Here is a 22,948-nt window from a genome sequence, read left to right as displayed (position 1 = left end):
TCATTTGCAGGGGTCATGGGGGCACTGTCATGAGTAAGGATGGCGAGCAGGGGGCTCTCACCCAGACTGTCAAGCGCATGCGTAGCACTGAGGAACTGTTCAGCCATTCAAAGAGACACAGATCGGGACCGCCTTAACCTTTGGGGTTTATATGGCTGGGTTTTCCCACGCTTTCTCAGTTTGTTAGGATTCTTGTTAAGTACTACTAATAAATATTAGAGACCAAGTCCTCGCCTCAGTGTGTTTCCTGGTAATCAGGACAGGCACTGTTGGAAGACCTGAAGATCCATGTCTGTCCTGAAGACAGACCTGAAGAGGTTGAAGACAGATCCTCCTGGGGAAAATCTATCTATGTGGTCACTAAGAGTCAACACCAACTTGATGGCATATAATCAGTTGATCAATCAATCAATTTGCCTAGTAGAATCTGGACTAAATCTGAAATACACAGCTTCTGGTCATATATGGAATGACTGGGTGAATTGACCCACCAACTGCTAAAAACAGGCTGGCTGGCTAAGGGCCTAGCAGCTGCATTTGCAGAACATTTTACCCTTGGCCAGGTTTTTCTGTGGGCATTCACATTACGTGGACACAACTTGCTTTATGATTCCAATAGAAGAGAATATCTGTAGCTCAGGGTTGAACTGTGGAAAAAAAACTCTCGTTCCATATTCTTGGGCTACTGGATCTTTTGGTTTACTTAAGATGTTTTGGAGGACTTTGGTTGGTTTGTGTGCTACAGTTATGTCTAAACCTAACCCTAACCTTAACCGGAAGACCCAGGAGCCCAAGAAGAAAAAACAGGAGTCATCTACAACACACAGTGTAAGGACTGCAGCAGCCAATCTGTAGGACAGACAGGCAGAAGACTAGCAGAGCGCATCCACGGACACCAACCGGCAGTCAGAAGACACGATGAGAACTCCTGAATCTCACAACACATGGACAGACTCAACCACAGGTTCAGTTGGGAAACTCAGAGCATCCTAGACCAAGCCAAATCCAGAAACACCAAGAATGGAATTCCCAGAAGCTTGGCATTCAGACAAATCAGCCATCAAGAGACACATAGAGATAAACCCCATTTACACACCATTCAAAAGACACAATAAAAAAGCGAAGAAGGAAACAAAAGGACCAGAACTCGTCCCCTCCAGAAATCCACCATCAGATAAGCAGGGATCAGCACCAGACAAACAATCAGGCAGAAAACAATACCCCAATCAAGGAATTACCCAGGAGAAAACCACACCCCCACCAACACTGGCAGGGTAAGCTACTGTATGTAAACAGGGAGCAAACCCCACACTCCCTCGCACTGATGATGTTCCCCAGTTGGGTAATGAAATGTCTGCAAGCCAACAGCCAAGCTCAGAGAGCACCAAGGACTCCCCAGTTAAATTCATTTGCCCAACATGTTAAAACCAGGCTACAATGGAACTAGTTATGGTTTGGCACCCAGTTGTTGTCTTAACCCACTGTTTGATTCAGGCTAGCATGTCAACCACAACCTGGTTTATAAATTTAGGTTAGCATGGGATGTGGACATCAGCAGTTTACACATTGCTAACCTGAGTTTCCTAAGTTGTGTTAGCCTGGCCACTCAGTACAAGGCTGCAGGCCCAGCACTATTGGGGCCATGCAGACAGCAGCAAAGCCGGGGGCATCCGAATTTGAAACCAGGCTGAACATCCCTTCTCCTTTGCCCAGGCATCCTTCGGTGGCCGCATGCCAAGAATGGCAGCACCTCTTAATGCCAGAGGCAGGCCCTCCATTTTGCCCCCATCCTGCACAAGCACCATGCTTCTGGGCAGGGTCTGCTCACAAGTCTCAGCTATGTGTGAGCTAAGCAGAGAGGACAGTGAGAAAGGAAGAATCCATGGGCAAGGAATGGGGAAACAGCCGGGCAAGCGGGTGAGCAGATGAGGCAGCTGCCTGGACGCCTGACCCTTGGATTTCCACACTCACCGAACTGATTTCATTGGGCGAGGCCCCGTGCTTCAGCAAAAGGGTGACTATGTCGGTGTGGCCTTGTTGAGCTGCTTGGTGCAGAGGAGTGTAACCCAGCTGCAAGGGGGAGAGAGAGGGGGAGAGAGAGACCAGCGCAATCAACAGGCAAAAGTGGTGGACAAGTTCCCATCATTCCACACAACTGCCCCAGGACACTCGCCCAGGCGAGTTGCTTTGGATTGCCAGGTGTTTCTAGAATAACCTGAAAGGGCATAGAAATTAAGTCCATCTGCAAAGACATCTAGGTGGGCAAGTAGGCAGAGTCATGGCCTTTTCTGTGATGCCCTCATATGGGACATACAAATGTATACAGGTAGTCCTTGACTTACAACCACAATAGGGACCAGAAAATTTGTCGTTAAGCAGTGTGGCCGTTATGTGAGGCATCACGTGACCACACCCGATTTCACAACCTTTTTGCTGTGGTCGTTAAGTGAATCACCTGCAGTCATTAAGCGAGATATCACGTGACCGTGACTTGCGACCTCCTGCTGGCTTCCCTGTTGACGTTGCTTGTCAGAAGACGGCTGGGAAGGTCACAAATGGTGATCACATGACTGCAGGATACTGCAACTGTCGTAAGTGTGAGCCAGTTGCCAAGCGCCTGGATTGCGATCATGTGACCGCGGGGACGGTGCGACCATGGTGAGGATCAGTTGTAAGTCACTTTTTTCAGCACCATCATCACTTTGAACGGCCATTAAACAAATGATTGTTAAGTGAGGACTAGCTGTACAGTACCATTTGTCCAGGCTTTTCAGTGATTTCTACAAGTTTTTTTTTATCTTTCCCATTTGAGACAATTTTACAGTTTCACATTTTAATGAGAGTTTCATCTCCCATTATTAGTTAACGTGATTATTTGCTATAGTATTGCTGTGGTTTGTTTGTTTGTTTATTTATTTTTCATATTTTGCCACCGCCCATCTCCCCCCAGAACCGGGACTCTGGGCGGTTTACAATAATTGCTTGTAATGATATCATTGCAGTGTTTTTCCAACTGATTTGCAAACAGTTTGGGGAGGGACACATCCTGATGACAGGATAATCTATTAGATCGACCAATGTAGCTGATTTAACTTATTTTTGCTTTCATTCTGTTTTGATTTTATACTAGGAGCATTGCACGCTTGGAAGACTTTGGGGAGAATAGCTTTCTCATCCAAAAGGCAAGCCAAATATTAGAGGGATTAGAAAGATTTCCACAGGAACATTGAGTAAATTAGAGCTAGAGAATCTATGGCTATGTAATTGCCCATAAGCTCTAATTGCCCTTAAGCTCTAGCCACGATGGACAAAACTGGCCGTGTTGGCATCTATACTGAAGAACATCTGGATGTCCAGAAGTTGGGAGACGCAGGCTTTATGCCTCTAGAAGTTTCTAGAATCCTTGGCATGTACCTTCTGTCCTGCCCCACCGACTTTTTTTATCTAGCCCCTCCCACAATTGGGAATCCCCCACCGAAAGGCCAGTTTTGGATGAAAACGTCAGATAATTTTATGCTCGTAATATTGTCATCCTAAATTGTAATTAATATTAATAGAATCCTTTTTTTCTTTCTCTTTTTATTTTCTATACTCTAAGCCAGTGTTTCTCAACCTTAGCAACTTTAAGATGTCTGGACTTCAACTCCCAGAATTCCCCAGTCAGAATTCCCCTAGCATGCTGGCTAGGGAATTCTGGGAGTTGAAGTCCAAACATCTTAAAGTTGCCAGGGTTGAGAAACACTGCTCCAAGCTATCTAAAAAATAGCAGGTCAATGATCTTCAATTAATATTGTATAAACATTACTGTATTGAAACAACATGATGTATCAGGATGTATACCAGCATAGTAAAAAAGTAGGGGGGAAAAAAGGCCAGGTATGACCCTCAGCCTGAAAAAATTGCACATCCTGGCCTACTATAATCCAGGCATGATGCCTTTTGCATTATCTAATGCTCGCTTCCATCATGCACCGCTTAGCATCCTCATCAATCAAGATAAATGGCATTTCTACTTCGGAAAAGACAAGATGTATCTCCAATAGCAGGGGTGCCAATACTCCTACAGGTGTTGAGGCACCCATAAAAAGGGGTGGGACTTCAATGGCCTGGTTGCAGTTGCTGTCTTGACTGTTTTGACCCAACCCCGTCCACCCACCCCTGTGGACATTCCTGTTCCATACCTTGGTTTTGGCATTGACATCGGCCTGATGCTGCAGCAGAAACTTCACCAGCTTGATATTCCCATAATGACAGGCCACATGCAATGGTGTGTAACCCATCTGGAAGGCAGAGATAAACAGGGCAGGTTCTCACAACTACCATTGGGCAGGTTCTTACAACTACCACTGGGCCTCACAGCCTCTCCAAGTAACTCCTCCAGCTCCTCCAGCTTTTCTGCCTGGAGGTAACTCCTCCAGCTTTTCTGCCTGCCACCATAACCCCCTCCAGAACTAATCCAGACTAGTTGAGGCAAATGTGTGATTTTGGCAATGGAAAATGTCCCTTCTCACATGTAGGAAACACAAGGGGAACACATGAGCCACATTCCCACAACCCGCTTAACCCGATTAGTTAAGGATCTGGTGACTGATTCACATAACATGGAAACAGAGCCATCAATACCAATATTAGTCTTAATTGTATTGTATCATTCTGTTCTGTTCTGTTCTGTTCTGTTCCGTCCCATCCGTATCACTGTTGTTGTGTTTTTACCATTAATATCTGTACACCACCCTAGAGTCCAACTGTATTGAAGCAGTAGACAAAACTACATAAATTAAAAAATGGAATGCTAAGCTCGCTTTGTGTTAACCTCGTTAGGATTTGGTGGGTGGGGATGGGGGTGGCTTATAGCCCTTCCGGTTAGTTTATGCTTTCATGTGCTTGTGAACCTTGAAAATCGGCTAATTCTTTCACAAGGTTGAGGGTGGCAGGTGAACACCCCCCCAGTATGGTGAAGTCAAACAATCTGTATCCTAGCACGTTCTTCCTCCTCATTCGATAGAATGGCCTACACGCAAAATGTCAAGGGATTAAAGGGCATTCTCCTCCCCCTTCTTATCCAAAAACTGGGGTGGGGGACAGCCTGTAGCCTGTGTTCAATTTTTGCAGCTCCTTGCAGAGGTGTCCATAGGGTGGGGAGTCAAAAAATGCAAGATGGCAGCTGCAACTGTGTGACTGAAGCTCTGCTCCTATATGATTAAAGACCCACTCTTTTTTATGTGCATCACAATGCATGTAAAAAGGGGCCAGGCTTCAATCATATGGTCATAGACACCATCCAGACGTTTTTTACAACTCCCCCTTCAGATAACTTGCCCACAGAAAGCCCTGCTGAAAGTACTAATTTTCAGCAGCACAATTTTTCCAAGTTCTGGGTGAAGATAAGGCATAAAATGGGTACCTTAAGCCTCTGAGAGATTTAAGGCAGTCATTTGGCCCCTTAACTGCTGCCCCAACAGATTTGTGCCCCTCCAGCTCTTGAAACCAACCAAAATGGGATGGTGGTAGGGGAAAAAGTTGGATCCTCCCAGTTGTGAAAAAATTGCCCACCTTGTGGGCAGAAGTGACAGAACCAAGAATAATGTCAGGATGGGAGATATTATTGTCTCCCATCCTGGCAAGATTGGATCGTAAATTATCAGGACCAGCTATCCCATCTCAGCTCATCATGCTTCCCTTCTCTCTGGATTAGCCCACATAACTTGACCCCGTGCTAACAATTCTCCGGCTCCTCCGCCTGGGAGGCTGGCCACAGTGGGATGATGCAAGGGGACTCACCCGAGTCCTTGCGTCCACCTGGACTCCATGCCTGAGCAGGTTGTCCGCCACCTGGACGTGTCCCTCCTGTGCCACCAGGTGGAGTGGGGTGAGGCCACTCTGGAACAAAAAACAATCCCAGTTGAGATTAAAGAGCAAGCTTTTAAAAAGTAAACAGAAGGCTTACAAAGTGAACTTGTTTGATCAGGGATGTATCTATATATCTATATAGCTATATATCTATATCTATATCAGTCTATATATATAGCTATCTATCTACATGTATGTTGGGGTTTCTGGTAGCTATTAATGGGATTTCTTTTTGGATCAGGACTGAATGATGAGGTTTTAAGGATTTGTCTACTGGGAAGAGATTTCTCTTTTTAGAGAAAGCGATAAGTTAAATTATAAAATGGATCTTTTGGATTAAGGTTAAAATACATCTATTACTATTTCTGGTAGTCTATTCTCTTAATAGACTTTTGCTGATTAGGACTCAAAGATGAGTTTTTGGAACTTGATTATTGATAAGGGATGCGATGTGGGAAGGAGAGATCTTTTTTCCTTGTTTATCAAAATACTAGAGAAGGTGTTAAGTGACTGAAATTGTTTATCCTTGTCTGGAAGGAGGGGGGGAGGTCTTTTATACAGTATATCTGTTTTTTTTCTCTCTTTCTTACTTTCTTTTGTCTATCTCTTTTCTTTTGTCTATCTTTTTTCTCTATTTCTTTTAGTTAGTATTAGTTTTTTACCTTTGTATTTTTAAAATTTTAATAAAATTATTATAAAAGAAAAAAGAAAAACGATCTAAGTTGCACAAGGACGACTCTGGAAACGGCAATTAGGAAGATTCTTTGCACGCTTTCCTCATTGGGTGCCGTCCAACCAGAGGTTTGAGCAACTTCAGCTTTTCCAGGCACAACCGAAGGGCTGTGCCTATCAAGCTCCCACTAGCTACTCACAGCCAAGAAGGCCACATCTTCACAGGGTGTTATTAGCCAGATTCATGGAAAGGAAAACAGGGATTATGTTACTGTACCTTGGAAAAAAATAGGAAACAGCACTTTTTCCAGCTAACAAATTTTATCCAATGGATAGAATGGCTAAACTGATGTAGGATCTGAGGAAGTGAGCTGGAACTCCTCAAAACTTAGGCTTTTCATAACATTTACTAAACAACCCGTGACCCGTTGGGTCATCGTTTCAGAGATATTTCCTTACCAGATTCCTCAGTGCCTTCAACAATGGCAGAGCTTCTAATGTACTGGGAAAGTTCTTAAAAATTCAGGGAGAGAGGTATCTGCCTTGAAAGTAGCCCATGTTGAACTGTATAGCACAAACATCAGGAGTTGACCACAGGAAATATTTTACGTTGTTTTGTATTATGTCGTAATTTTTTAATGATAATTTTATGTTATAAAATGTTTTGCCAAATTTCTATTCCACGGGAGTTGTGGGTCCTGGATTTTGGACGCATTCTGTAAGTTAGCCCATTTGAGGTACCTTGGTTCAAAAATGGTTGCCCTACAATGCACTGTTTCGCCCAGTTGAAGGTTACAAAGTATCAAACAGACATGAGAGCTTAAGTCATATATAGATTAGTCAGAAAAGGTGCTACCAGACTCCTGATTTTTTGCCACCCTAGACTTTCTTCCTGCAGAATCTTGGAAACTGGACATGTCTACTTCGACACTTCATTTATCATTAGTTTCTTAGGGAGCAGATTCCTTGCTCTTCTTTCTGACCAGCTCTTGAAACCACGGGAAGATGCTACTCGCTTCACTCATATGGGAGGAATGTGCAGATTTCCCAGCCCAGATATATTTTGCCAATCTCCATTCTCTTTCCCAAGCTCTGAGAAATCCATTACATACAGAGGTCCTCTCCAGGATCCCACTAATGCAAATCACTTTCCAAGCCATCAAATATTGCCCCAATGCAACCACAAGTCACCTCTGCTCTCTGAGAGCTGCCAAGAGAGTTTAGGAACGAATAGGCATTTTAACACGATATCACCAATGTGATACAGTAGTTTGGGTTTTGGACTTGGACTAAAGAGATGTAGTTTCAAGTCCCATTTTACCACCCAACTAGATCACTGCGTGGCTCTGGACCACCCATGCCTTCTTCACCCAACCTAACTTTCTGGAGTTGGAAGAAAACATAGAAGTCATCTAGTCCAATTCCCTGCTCAGTTCAGGATCCACTAGTCCAGTGTTTCTCAACCTCAGCAACTTGAAGATGGGTGGACATCAACTCCCAGAATTCTCCAGCAAACATGCTGGCTGGGGAATTCTAGGAGTAGATGTCCACCCATCTTCAAGTTGCTGAGGTTGAGAAACACTGGACTAGAGAATGATAATGTGCTTAGGTGACAATGGCAGTGAGGGACCATGCCGATTTTTTCTTCCCCAAAGGACTGGTAGAGAGAGAAAAATCCTCTATCAAATGAGCAGAAACAACAGGACAATGAGAACTGTATCACTCTGGATTCACATTTATTTAATTGAATGATTTCCTAGAAATCTAGCAGTAATTCTCTAAGAGATCCCACTCTGAACATTACTATTTTAACTGCAAGATAGAACTGTTTTTCATCAATCACTCTTCCCATTAGATGAAGTGTTGCAAAACACAACAATGCCATCTAATGACCCTTTGCCGAAATAAATCCTCCTAGGAAAGAAGCATTAATAGTAGAGCCTTGTGGGGACGTGTCCTAACACAACAAAGCCAGAACAACATTCCAGCTGACCCCGCCTTCTAACTCCTCCAAGGGCCATTTGGATGCTCATGAGAAGAACATGATCATGGAGAGACTAGCATTTGAGTCATCACATGCAGAAGGCTTCAAATTGTCCTGGGAACCTTGGGGTATGGTTAAAATCCTGGAAAACCACTGCCAATCAGGATAGACTTCCATACTAGGCAACCTCTTTCTTATTCCCCCATCATCCCTTTCTAGAAAGATATGCTGTTCCTGAACCTGGAAGGCGCATTATCGTTTTCCTGGTTAATTCCTGTTGAAATACTTCTCCTCCATGAAAACAGAAATAAAATGGGTTCTCACCTCATCCTGATCAGGAGAGATGGAGACCTTCGTGATCCTCTCAGCCCTTCCCCAAGTCCCCACCATCCTTCTGAGGAGATACCAAAGAAGGAGACCTACTCACTTTGTTTCCAAAGTTCCCGTTCGCCTGCTTGGAGAGGAGCAGCACCACCATGTCTGCATGGCCCTCCTGGGCGGCCAGGTGTAGCGGCGTCACCCCCTGTGTGGATTCCACGTTGGCAGAAGCACCATACTGCAGCAGGCTGCAGGCCACCTCCATTTGGTTCTGCCTGGCTGCGATGTGCAAAGGGGTGTATCCGTTCTGTCACAGAGAGATCATCAGGAATGTTGCAGAGAAATCGGAAGTGCCTCCAAGCCTTTGGTCCGGTGGAGCTAGAACCAAGCCCCTGTTCATGGTCCACCAGGGCTGCTGGGGCCAGGAGGGGACAGTAGGAGGTGGATTCCAAATTCTGCAGAGCCCAGGGTATCGTCCTTCCAGCCTTGCCTCTGATCTAGCTCTTAGGCTTCTAGCACTTGGAGAATAGTGCCAGGATGAGCAGTAATCTATGCTGCTGGGCTCCTGGACTGCACCCCTCTCTGCTTTCCATGCTAGTCTCCTGGACGCTTCCTAACCTCGTCCATCCCTGCTCATCTGGTCGGGCCTTGCCCGTCTCAGAAGTGCAGTCCCGGCTGTGATATCCCTAATACGGCCACATCCTTTGCCCTTAATCACCTTCTCCACTTCCAAGCACTGGCGACTTTGCTGGGGGGAAACCACATCTAGGAAAGTCGGTGCCACCAGGCAATGGAACAGGGGGTTAGACCCCAAGGCGCCTGGAAACGCTGGTTGACAGAAGTGTTTCTTATTGGAACGTTACATAAACAGGAGGTGACGGCATCCGATCAGACGTCAAAAGTGATGTCAGGGCACCCTTGCAGAGCCCTCCAACCCCAGCCAGGAGGCAGCCTTTGTGAGGAGATGCGTCTTACCCAAGCCACGCTGTGCGGAGATGCTCCCTTGGGGAGCAGGACTTTCACTATATCCAAATTGTTGTGGTGGACGGCGACATGCAGAGGTGTCAGGCCATTCTGTAGGGGAGGCAGGAGAAAGGCAGAGGAATGGCAGGGCCCACCAAGGGCAGTGGCGCCTCCCACCAGCTGTAAGGCCAGGTCCATATACGCACCTTCCCTGCCGCATTGGGCTGTGCGTTGCGCTCCAGCAGAACCTCAGCAACGTCCACCTTCCCGTATTTGGAAGCAACGTGGAGAGGGGTAAATCCTTTCTGGGGAGAAACAGGGAGTGTCAGCAGCTGGGGACATGGAGGCCCCTTCTCTGGTGGCCCCACACTGGCCCAGACCTCTCTGCTCCCTCTGGGACCCCCAACTGCAGCCTTGGCCTTCCAGGAAGGAGTAGTGAAAAGTCAAAACCAAACACGGTGGTGGAAAACAAGGAACAGAGGACGTGCCGCCTTTCAAAAACCTTCCTTCCATTTGCAGGCAGAGAAACCAGGTGCCCAATTTCCCCAAAGTCTGCCAGGCATGGAGAATTTCCCCCACTATTTCTGCAGGGCCGGGCTCTCCTTTGGCAGGGTGGAGATCTGGCCACCCTGTAAGGACTGTAAACAAGCACGAAAATTCTTTTTCACTAAACTGAACAAGAACCAGCTTAGAAGATCTCTGAGCAGAACGTGAGCCATTGAAGAAATAAAGGCAATTTCACCTGTAATGGGAAGGGGGGGAGGGGAGGGGAGGCGCAATAAAGCCTTCTTTCTCAACCTTAGTCATGGCAGTCTGGGATGCGTCTTTGTCCAGGAGGGCACAAACACAGTCCAGGTGCCCCTCACGGGCCGTAATGTGCAGCGGCGTGTGTCCAGCGGTTGTGGCATGGTTAGGGTCCGCACCGCTCTCCAGGAGCAGCTTCACCATGGCGCAGTGCCCAAGGCGGCTGGCACAGTGCAAGGGCGTCTGATCATCCTGTAACAGGAAAGACACACATCTCTCATCATCCCGGCTGGTTGCGTGGCCCTGCCTGAATGGCCTATCTTTTCCACGTTGCCCCAGAGGTGGCTGTGGGGCTGTCTTGCACATTGAAGGTCTAGACTCTGCACAAGAGAACTCACACGCCAAACAGGGACAAGCTGGCTTGGTTTCTACAATGCCTAGGCTAGGGACTGGGTTGGTCTTGACCCAGTGAGTTCCAGGAATGCAATAACTTTATTTATGTTGTCTGAATCAGGTCATTGCATTATTCCATAACATTACTTATTTTATGAAGGCAGTAATGGCACTTGATTAACTGCATTTAGTATGTTGCATGTAACTGGCTACTCAATTCAGCAGACCAGACATTTTACAGATCTGTACTCTCTGCACACTTTACTCCGCATCAGCCTGCCACAGAGAAGTGGAAGGATCCATGTGCCTTGCTGCACTGCAGCCTGGAATCCATTTTCACAAGTGTTTACTCCAATCTGTACAGCCCTGATCTTTTTTTCCCCTTTTAATAAGGGATGCTTGAGAGCCAGTTTGGTCCAGTGGTTAAGGTGCTGGGCTAGAAACCAGGAGTCTGTGAGTTGGGCCAGTCACTCCCTCTCAGCCCAAGAGCCAATCAGGCGTGGTATGAGAGTTCTAGTCCCCCCTCAGGCACGAAAGCCGGCTGGGTGACCTTGGGCCAGTCCCCCTCTCTCAGCCCAACTTGGTGCAATGTGGACTAGCCTCCTCCTGGTGCACGCTGGGCAACGTGACTTGTCATGGCTAAATAGCCTACACATCTGGCTACTGGCCCTCAGAAGGATTTCCCCGCAAGAAAAAGCAGCATGAACACCGAACTGCTATGCCATACAATAAAAATAAAATAAAATAAGGGAGGCTTGATTTTTCAGAAAGTCCAATTCGCTGCTGTGGGTTTCTGCCCTTGCACAGGAGAGAACAAGCATTCAAACATGCAACCTTGAAACTTCCCTTCAGGTTACAACTCCTAACATAGCCAATAATACAGATTAGGGAAAGGAAGTCAGTTTTTACATATTACTATCACCTATCTCACAACAGTGGAGTTGCCTCCCACCAAAACCCACAGGTTTCTGCTCTCCCGTTCTTTCCCCCCTCCAGCCAAGACAAAGGCTTTTGTTGTTTAATTAAAAGTTAAAACAATGGCTTTATGAGAATGCCAATTCCACTTTGTTTCCCTCAGACTGGAATTGGGTGATGCAGCCGCACTAGGAAGAACAAAGCCATCCATGCACTGGTGCTGAGGCTGTGACTTATTGCTCCCAAAGGCGGAGGGATACCCACCTTAGCTGTGGCATTGACCTTGGCTTTGTTCTGGAGCAGGTACTTGGCTACCTCACTGTGCCCGGCTCGAGCTGCCATGTGGAGGGGCATCTCTACTTTCTGTGCAAATAAAAGAAGAAGAAAAAGCCATTCCAGAGAACATCCGTAGCTAAGAAAAATACCCATCAGCCTCTATCAGAGTTCAAAGAGGCAAAGATCCAGGCAAGGGGATGGTCTGCTTTTCTCTGCATAACATTTTCATCTCAGAAAGCTACACAAGGTCTGGCCTGCTTAGGACCTGGATGGGAGACCACTAGGAAATTTCAGAGTTGGGGATGAGACTGGGAAATCAAATAAATATTCCAGAAGAAAGCAGTGGCAAGTTACCGCTGTATTTTCAGCTGCATGGATATAGTTGTGAAGTTCCCTAACAGTCAATTTGAAGGAAATGTTACTTTTTTACAGGAACCCAGCAGATAGATTAGGACCATCTTCCCAGTTGTTACCATACAACCCACTTATCTTGGTTACTGAATTCACCCATTTTTCTGGGATGGCACAATATTTTGACACATAAACTAATCAAACTGGCTGGATTAATACAACATGCTAAGCCACAAGAAGCAGAAGAGAGGTTAACTGCAACCAAACTCAGCTTGTTGTGAAAACACAACTTCTAAAGTTTTTAAACAACCAGGCAGTGAAGTGTGTTGCTTAAACGTAGCACAACAACTTACGTTCAGAAATCCGGATCCCTTATGTGAGACCAAAGACACCACCCTTTGAAATGGTTTAGACCAGGAAAATTTGTACCCAGCAAATAATTAAGCTTAGATATTGAAGGAGTTATAAATCCCTTCTATTTTCTTCTCAGGTCCTAACCTTAAGGATGCCTTTTCCAATGGGAACAACATTTAGCAGTTCCCCAAACCACTTCTCCATTTTATTCAGAGATGGGTGAGTGGGGGGGAACATTGCTAACACATTTCTGTGCTAAAACAAATCTTGCTTGTATGCTCCTACTTTTCTCTGTGGTTTCAACACTTCTGGAGATGTTTTTTAATCTTTGCTCACCACGTTGGAAACATTGGGAGATGCACCCCGCTGGAGCAGGATCTTGACAATTGAAAGGTTCCCCATGAAGGAGGCCACATGAAGAGGAGTGAGGCCTGACTGTTGATTAAAGAAAAGGAGAGAAAATGAATACATAGATACATGAATTCTAATTTTATATTTGTATACTCATTTTTCTGTATACTGTAGCTAGAAATCATCATTTACTTGAGGCCAGCTCTACAGAAATCAGTAGACAATCAAGTACAGCTTAATGACCACAACTGGGACTGGAATTTAGGTCGCTAAGTGATGCAGTCATAAAGCAAATCTGGACCCGATTTTATGACCATGTCTGTGGCAGTCATTAAGCAAACCACATGGTCATTAAGTGAATCATGTGGTTCCCTACTGATTTTGCTTATCGGAAGCCAGCTGGGAAAGTCAAAAATGGTGATCATGTGACCGCAGACACCACAACTGTTGTAAATGCATGATGGCTGCCAAGCACCCGAATTGCGATCATGTGATGCGGGGACGCTGCAATGGTTGTAAGTGCGAGAAATGGCACTTCCAGTTTTTCAGCACCATCGTAACTCCGGACAGTTGCTAAACAAATGGTCATTGAGTGAGGGCTACCTGTAATGTATGGCTGAGAGCAAAAGGAGGGCACATTTGCTTATATTCTCAGATTGTCAGGTCTGGTACGTACTTATCAAAAGGAAAACAATCAAGAAAATCTTAAAAGATTTTGGTTGTAAGATTTGTTTAATTATATGCTGCCTCATTTTCCACTCAATCTCATACAAAATACTGGTATGGAGATTGGGTCAGAAATGGCTCACAGAGAAGTTAAATTTAGAGTATTAATGAAAAAAAACAGATGTTAAGATATTTAGATATACCGCTTAGAGAGTTGGAAACCCGATTTTTTTTTTATTTCTCTCTTCTAAATTCTCTTTTTTCTTCTTTCTTTCTTTCTTTCTTTCTTCCCTTCTTTTCTTTCTTTTTTTATGATTTGTATGTAGGTGTCTCTTATGTTTAAATTTTTTATATAAGTAATATAATAAAGAGTATTTCAAAAAAAAAGAAATGGCTCACAGAATGGGTAATTCTGGTTTGGAACAAATTTAAGATATTTGAATGTTAACCATTCACAAAAGCCGATGGTCAACAGCCAATGGCTATTAACCAGGATATTTAAACAGAATACCCTTGTTAGAATAACTTCATTTTCTGCTTGATTTGTATACTGGCCTTTTTTAAGGAGCTCCAAGTGGCAATACCCAGCATACCTTCTTCCTATTTTACTCAATAACAATCCTGTGAGGGAGGTTTGGCAGAGAGTGATTGTCCCAAAGTCATTCTTCCCCCAGCTCCTAGTCCAACAGTTAACCATCACACACCACTGGTTCTGTCTCTGAATATTAACACCACCACCATGGAAACAGCTATTGACTTTTAGCTTTCCTTGTGGGATTTCTGGTCCTATTTGTAAGCAGAATCCTGAATTAATATACAAGTTTCCCCTAACAGATACGGTGGACTTCAGCTTCCAAAATCTTCAATTAACATGGACTTTGCAACTGGCTGGGGATCAGAAGAGTTGGTATCAGTGTTGAGATAGACCCTTGGCCTGATCCAGTTTTTCACTCTGGTATTTTTCTGTCCTGTACAAAACCCTCCATAGTCATTTTTACAACCCAGGAGACAATGGACTCATATGGTTTTTAGGTGAAAGTTCAGATCATTAAGCAACTGAAAATCTGTCACTGATCAAAAATCATGCAGTGAATAAAATCTCCCCAGCACAAGACAAAGCAAGATGCAAGATACCTCTCTTCCCGCTCCTCTGGATGTTGTTGTTTTTTTGGGGGGTGGGGGGGAAATGCTAATACTTTTCAGGATTGATCAACCAAAATATAATTGCCAGCAAGGAAATCCTCAGCCATACCAAATGTAATCTTATCAACGTGGTAAACCACTGAAAGATGGCTTTCATCTGTTCAGATCTGTTTAAATCTGGCTTATATCCAAGATGTTCATACATTAAGTGCATTTTTCCCAGCCCAGTGCTCTCCAGGTATGTTAGCCATTGGGAATTACTGTCCCCAAGCTCTAGAGCAGTGTTTCTCGACCTTGGCCACTTTAAGACGTGTGGACTTCAACTCCCAGAATTCTCCAGTCAGCATGGTGGCCGGAGAATTCTGGGAGTTGAAGTCCACATGTCTTAAAATGGCCAAGGTTGAGAAACACCGCTCTAGAGGGTATTATTTTGGGAAAGCTGCTTTAGATAGTCATTTCTATCCTAGTGGGGCTCCTCCTAGGGGAGGAGCTGAAGTCCACCGTATCTGTTAGGGGAAACTTGTAAATTAATTCAGGATTCTGCTTACAACGTGTATCTATCTATCTATCTATCTATCTATCTATCTATCTATCTATCTATCTATATTTATTTATCTATTTATTTATTTATTTATTTATTTATCAAATTTATCACCGCCCATCTCCCAAAAGGGACTCTTAATTAAGGATTCTTAATTCTTAATTAATTCTTAATCAAATCTATATTAAGGATTCTTCTTCCCCCTCCACTACCACTGAAGATAGCCAACGAGCTATGATACTTGGTCTGCCTGAAGCTGGCCAAGGTAGTTAGGTTCAGACCTGAATATAGGCAGTGTGGCACAGTGGTGAAAGTGCCATTCTAGGAGCTGGGAGATCCAGGTTCAAGTCCTCCTTCAGCTATGGCAACCCACTGGGTGACTGGGTTAGTCTCTAGGCCTCAACCCTATCTAGCCTACAACATGGTGGTTGTGGGAAAAACTAGAAGAAGATGGTCCAAGTGCTTTGGGGAAAAAGGACTCTACTTCTGTTCAGGTTATTAAGTTTAGATATCTCTGAAATGCCTTCTGGGAAATGTGCCTTCTGGAAAGGCTCCGTAAGCCACTTTAAACCCACTTGATTTGCAAGTACTGGAAATGTAAGCTGTTTTTCCTTCACTTTGTCTTCACCAACTGCGGACTGCAAAAGTTTAGGACAGGGTTCCTCAACCTTGGCAACTCGGAGCTGTGCGGACTTCAACTCCCAGAATTCCCCAGCCAGCTTTGCTGGCTGGGGAATTCTGGGAGTTGAAGTCCGCACAGCTCCGAGTTGCCAAGGTTGAGGAATCCTGGTTTAGGAGCTCTCTGTTATTGCCCAAGTATCAAATGGGAACTGAGAGATAGAGGTAAGGCAAACAAGCAGTCCCTCCAGGGAAGAAACAAAGTGTAGCAGAAACATGGTAGAGAAGCTGGAAAGATCTGTGGCTTGCAACATGGCACCACTGGTTGGCACTGGGCAGTAGACAAGGATGTATTCAATAGCACATGTGAAGGGAAATGCTGGGATGCTATACATGGCCTAACTGGACAATAGTTCTACGATCTTAATCTAAACCAGCCTTTCTCAACTTTTTCACCCTGGAGGAACCCTTGAAATATTTTTCAGGCCTCAGGGAACCCCTGCCCATTCAGGCTCAACTATAGGGCAGAAGTTGCAAAATTATTCTATTTGTTTCATGGGTAGGCCTGTATATAGGCTTTAACAGTGCTCTTCAACTGAAAATAAAGAATGAAACTTACCTCTTTAACGTGAGGTTGCCCAAATTTGAAATAATTTTTTAAATAAATCATGATCTCCCAGGGAACCCCTAGTGACCTCTTGTGGAACCCCAGGGTTCCATGGAACCCTGGTTGAGAAACCCTGATCTAAACTGTCTTTTCATTACAACTCTTCTATCTCTTCATTAAACGTTGCTTATGTTTGCCCAAGTCTCATGGGCAAACTCCATCCATGTCCAACCAAGAAAGTGCCTTCCTGAACGCATGATGCTCCAAGTTACCTCCGTGACTGCGTCGATGGAGGCCCCCATCTTCAGAAGAAGCTCCATCACCCGGATGTGGTTCTTCTTACAGGCAATGTGCAATGGAGTGAAGCCGTTCTGCAGACACAGAAAAAGGAGACCCCATCAGCTGTGAAGGGCAGATATCTGCCTGGCCCCACCTTATTTTGCTGGCCTCTACTCACCAGTGCCCGCGCATTAGGCTTGGCTCCCTTATCAAGCAGGATCTTAGCCACCCGGTGGTGGCCACAGTGGGCAGCCACATGCAGTGGGGTCAAGTGATCCAACGTGATGTCATCAATGTCGGCATTATACTGCAGCAAAAGCCGCACGCAGTCCAAGTGGTCCCCTTGGGAGGCCATATGGATGGGGGAGAGGCCGTTCTATAACAAGGAAAGACAGCGTGAGAATCTCATCCCTACTAGGGATACTTAAGGAAAAGGCAGCCAGGTGGATGCTGTTACCTGGAGCCCTGTGGCGGAGCAGCATCAGACCATGGTGGAGGCAATGATGTTTCCTGTGCAAGTTGGGATTAGAACCTTTCCCCACATGCACCTAACCATGGCATAAACCTATCCTGGCCAGCTCTTTTTTTTTTACATGTCTTCATCATGCTGCCTTCATCTCATCTCCAATCCATACTTGAGGCAGCTTCAAGATATTCTCAGCGGTTCTGGTAAAGTTGTCTTTAAGCGGGCAACAAGTCACAGCAGTTTTGTCATGGGCACAATCTGATCCACTTCACCAACTGTTTGGTCAAGGTCATAGCCAGGTGACCCCTACAAGATGGGAATGCCTAGCACCTATTGGTCACTTTAGTCTGGGGTGGACATTCCTATCAGCCCCACCAGGTAGACCAGAGTAGGAAATCAACTCCACAGGAAGACTAAAACTTTATTGAGATTGGCTACTGTATAACAACAGAATCTTGCAAGTCTGGTTGTGCTGGGCCTCCTCCCCTTCCTATACTCCAGTGAATTAGGGAGGTGTCTGTCTGAGCCGCTTCCAAACATTATCTGGACTTTCTGGACTTAAAAAATGTTTCAGCCCCTTTAGCCTAAGCAGTGGCACCTGCATATCTCCATCAAGGTCATCTTCCTTACTGTCTCCAATTCCTTCCCCACTGCCTCCTGGCTATTTTGCTCTAGGTAGCAGGACAGTCCATTTCTTTCAATCTGGTCACTTCCTCTTATCTGCCAGGTCTCGAAGCTGACCTCTGGTTCAGTGACCCGGAACAGCAACAGCCCAACAGTGACAAAGGGTGCACTGGGGACAGGAGTGAAGGCTTTAACCCTTTGCCTACACTTCTGCTCCCAACCTGGATCATCCTAGCTTCCAATGGCATAAAGGGGAATTTTCCTCCTGATCCAAACCAGGGCTGTATTGGTGACAAAAAGTTGAAGTCTTCTCTCCCCCACTGTAATTTTCTTTAAAAACAAGCAAACAAACATCTGCTAACTGCGTTAATCAAGTCATGTGTCATCTGGCCCCAAACTGCTGCATTCCAGGAGTTGGGAAGAAAACGGGGTTCCCAACACATTTGTTCCCCATTGTGCTTTTAACAGATATTTCATTCCAAGGAAGAAGATGTGAAAAGTGATTACCAGAAAAAAAGGAGAGGGAATTCAGTAGCAGAGAAGCAAAGCTATAATGCAGTGTCAGGACAGAAGGGGGGAACAGAAATGGTGGAGACCACCTCACCAACCAAGGGTCATTTCCCCCAGCGGATTTCTCTGATAAACAAAGATATTTGTAAGCTGCCCAGAGTTGCTGGGAGTCAGGCGGGATATTTATTCATTCATTCATTCGATTCCATTTATGCATCACCCAACTCCAACTGACTCTGGGCGGTTCACAATATAACACCAAAAGAGGATGGGATCTGGGCACAAAATGCAGACAACAAAAATAACAGATACCCCCAGCAAAGGACCCCATCCATCTCAACCCAAGGTCATCTCAGCCAGGTCTTCAAGGTTTTACGGAACACCAACAGGGTGGGGGCCATACAGATTTCGGAGGGGTTCTCGTTCAATCAGAGGGCACTGAAACAGAGAAGGCGCACTTCCTGGGTCCCAATAAATGTCATCAAAGAAATCCAGAGCATGCCAACTCTGCCAGCACATACCAGCTGGGCAGAAGCTATCAGACATGGGTAATCCCTCAAACAGCTAAGCCCTATGCCACGAAGGACTTTATATGTGGCAACTTAGAGGAATGAAAAAAGGTGGGTTTCTTTTCTTCTGGCAGATCACAGGCACACGGGCACATTTTGCCTAGCAATTATGAGAGTGTGGCAGCACATATTACTTGACAGGGTGGAGCCCTTTTAAAACTTTCAAACATTTTTAATCTTGCTACTGGTCATTTTTCACTACATCCTTTGCTACTGTTGAATCTAAAAATCATAATGGGTTTTAGGCGGATGTCCTGGTTTGTGACCGTAATAAAGTAGATTACATAAATAAAAATAAGCATTTCTTCAGGCTCCTCACCTTGGTCTTTGCTTGGATGGGTGCTCCGTGGTCCAGCAAGATTTCAGCAATTCGCACGTGCCCATTTCTGGCTGCACAGTGCAATGGGGTCAGCTCATCCTGCGGAAATGACAGCACTGTTAAAAGGTGTGGAGAGAGTAGGAAACAGTAAATACATATTTTGCAGGTTTTATACCCTGCAATGCTGTTATTAGCACACCAGCTGAGTACCGTTGGAAACACCTGGTCAACCTCGACTGAACCCCAGCTTAGCTGGGTCAGTCTTCCTTTTTTGGAAGACCTCAGGAAAACTCCAGAGCATAGGCTAGACTAGGAAGGAGAAAAACATTCCAGAAAAATGCAAAGACAAGCCATTTTCCTATTGGTGTCAAGAAAAGTCTAGGGATGTGTCATGAAGTCACCAGGAGTCACACTCAACTTGAGGACGTCTTTACTTTTATATTGGACTAGGTTCCATTGTTAGCAAAATAAATCAGGCAAATTCCCATATTACTGTAATAGCTGATTGCATCATGTGTTATACAATGAAACCTTGATTTATGGACCTTGATAAAAGAGACTCTGCACACTATGGGTTAAATTCCTGCAGCAATCTATTATGCAAATGATGTCATTTGTGCATGCAAAGGACATAAAACAGTATCCTGTGCATCAATTTATATTGTTCTGTGTAATGACATCCCATGAAAAGACGTAAATCAGTACTATGAGATACATCTTAGCTACTGCAGTTCTGTTCCTCCGCTTTGTACCATCCCCAAATATTTTTATATTTTGTATGCCCTACACAGGAAACTTTTCACATTGGCACGATTGGACACGTTACCCATTAGGATGACAAAATATACTCTGATCTTCCTCATATATGCTGTACAGGTAGTCCTTGCTTAACGACCATTGTTTAGCAATGGTTTAGACTTACAATGGTGCTGAAAAACTGACGTGGGGCCGGTCCTCACACTTATGACCATCACAGCATCACCATAGTCACTTGATCACAATTTGGATGCTTGGCAACCAGTTTGCATTTATGGCCCTTGCAACATGACTGCCATTTTTGACCTTCCCAGGCAGCTTCCGGCAAGCAAAATCAATGGGGATTATGATTCACTTAACGACCACATGGTTCACTTAATGGCCAACACAAAAATGGTCATAAAATCAGGTTGGATTTGCTTAATGACTGCTTTGCTTAGCAATCAAAATTCCAATCCCAATTGTGGTTGTTAAACAAGGACTATCTATACTTGCTTATGTCTGGATTCCAAAATCAAATCTGCCTACATGGGTTACTTTACAGTCCACTTTATGTTCAGTGGTGTATGGAACTAATGGAACTGCTCAGAGTCCCTCTTGGGGGGAGATGGGCGGTAGCAAAAATTTGAGAAATAAATAAACTAATAGCATCCATTATTCGATTCTTGTTTGTAGGACTGTGAGGTTATGGCCATACTACCTAGTGATCAATCCGTCAATATCTCTAAGGCAGTGGCAAAATACGTCAGTGGCATTGGCTCTTAGAAGCCATCTTCTTCCCACGTAATTTAAGTGATGGTCTGGCTATTTTTATAACGTATATTTTCTGAATTTGTAAATTGTTTGGTCACGTACCAGCAAGATAATAAAGTCAGTAAGGAGATACACGCTTTGATTTAACGGGCAGTCAGGAACAACAGACATCTCCCCTCTCCATGACTGAGCCATTAAATCAAGGTTTCACTATTTCAAACTGTAAGCCAGAGGGAAAAGCGAACAGCAAGCAATTTCTCCCAAAGATCCTTCTTTAAAGCCCCTTCTATAAGCAATACAGGTGAACGTCTTACCTAAAATCTTTTGAGTGCATTATGCACAAAAGGTCTCTAAAAAGATGGAAACTCTTTATTCAGGAGAGCCTTCAAGACCTCTTGGGAACAGACTAACAGTTTTCTTTCGCAACCCATCACTGGATTTAGTGCGAAGCAGAGCGGCCCACAGAACCCGAGGCCTTCATCACCATAAGGAAAGCAGCATCTGTTGCCCTGTTGCAACACAAGCTCTGCCCCTTTGTACCTGCAGGCAGCATCCCAATGCACAGACGCACATACAGATAGCATGACCGCAGACGGCACTTCCTCAGTTGTCCCTCTTGATTGCCTCTGTGGACATCTTTGTTAAGAGACGTGCCGCTGGGCCTCCTGCTCCATTCTCCCCCACGCTATCCATCTAGCGGCAGACCTACCTTGGTGCGGACCTCAATGTTGGCCCCGCGGTCAAGCAGCAGCCGCACCATTATGATGTTGCCACGACGGGAAGCGATGTGCAAGGGGGTGATGCCGTTCTACATGGGCAGAGAGAGGGGAAGAAATGAGGCGGCCTTCTGCCCAGAAAACTGCAAAGCCGTGGTACCTGATCCCCATCATTTCAAGGGCCACTGTAAGTTCTGGGTGGTGTGTTTGTTTTTCTGCAACGCAAGCGGGGCCTTAATCCCTGCAGAGGCTTTCGGGTCTTTAAAAACCACTAAACTTGCCCCCTCCAAAAACTAAGGCCCTGTCGTGGGTACTGATGGTGAGCAGGAGGGGGCCCCTATCCAGGGGGAAAACGCATGCGCAGTATGGAGGAGTTGAGCAGCCATTCAAAGAGACCCAGAACAGACCCACCTTGACTTTTGGGGTTTATCGGTCTGGGTTTTCCCACGCTTCTTCAGTTTGTTAGGATTTTCTGTCTAATGTAGCAGTAATAAAACACTAGAGACCTATTCCTCAGCGTGGTTCCTGGCTGTTAGGACAGGCCCGTTTTTTCCCAATTACGTGCAAAACAGGTGCCTTATGCCCTCCCTGGCTGAACCTGACCAAACCAAACCAAACCAAAATCTTCAAAAATCAACACAAGGTCTGAAAAGCTCACTCAGATGTCTTATGTCCGCTATGGCCATTGCAGTCCAAAGGGGTGGGCGGGGAGGGAAGCTGTTTTTCTACACCTTGCTTACTGATTTTTTAGTTTAGGGATCTACTAAACTAAGCTCTGGGCTTGGGTTTTCCCCACCCCACATGGGCATAAGGCCCAAAGCATCTGCCACAACATCAGCCTGGTCTCTGCACCTACCTGGGGGGTGAAATTGACACTTGCTCCCCGGTTGAGCAGAAGCTGGGCCACGTTGAGATTCTCATAATGGGCTGCGATGTGAAGAGGGGTGAAGCCGGTCTGCAGAAGAATGGAGGGGCAGCAGTCAAACACCCCAGGCGCCCCACCCAATAGGAAATACAGGGAGGATTTCCAAAATGTCCTCTTGCCAGACCCATGGTTGTCCCATTCACACAATATGCTGAAACCGCTCAGTAGAAGGGCCTCCTGCTCTTCTGCAGCATAACATGCTAAGGGGTTTTCTTTATTGGTGGCTATTTTAGGCAAAGAAGCCATGTGCAGTTTTGAGGCATACTGTAATGGAAATCCACTACA

At 45.2% G+C, this 22,948-nt stretch overlaps 1 protein-coding gene across 1 annotated transcript in view; it reads right to left on the bottom strand.

The window, feature by feature from the left end:
* The window catches only part of ANK1 (ankyrin 1), a 159,237-nt gene that overhangs the window by 36,366 nt on the left and 99,923 nt on the right, over nucleotides 1-22,948 (bottom strand). The window contains 14 exon segments of the mRNA XM_063311095.1: nucleotides 1,972-2,070; nucleotides 4,182-4,280; nucleotides 5,782-5,880; nucleotides 8,934-9,131; nucleotides 9,800-9,898; nucleotides 9,994-10,092; nucleotides 10,586-10,783; nucleotides 12,104-12,202; nucleotides 13,157-13,255; nucleotides 17,019-17,117; nucleotides 17,204-17,401; nucleotides 19,514-19,612; nucleotides 21,732-21,830; nucleotides 22,595-22,693. Of these exon segments, the coding sequence (XP_063167165.1) occupies nucleotides 1,972-2,070; nucleotides 4,182-4,280; nucleotides 5,782-5,880; nucleotides 8,934-9,131; nucleotides 9,800-9,898; nucleotides 9,994-10,092; nucleotides 10,586-10,783; nucleotides 12,104-12,202; nucleotides 13,157-13,255; nucleotides 17,019-17,117; nucleotides 17,204-17,401; nucleotides 19,514-19,612; nucleotides 21,732-21,830; nucleotides 22,595-22,693 (1,683 nt within the window).

Source organism: Candoia aspera, chromosome 9, assembly GCF_035149785.1.
Source record: "Candoia aspera isolate rCanAsp1 chromosome 9, rCanAsp1.hap2, whole genome shotgun sequence".
NCBI classification, from domain to species: Eukaryota; Metazoa; Chordata; class Lepidosauria; order Squamata; family Boidae; genus Candoia; species Candoia aspera.
The sequence above is the reverse complement of the archived record's forward strand: the minus strand, read 5'-3'. Positions and strand labels throughout refer to the sequence as shown.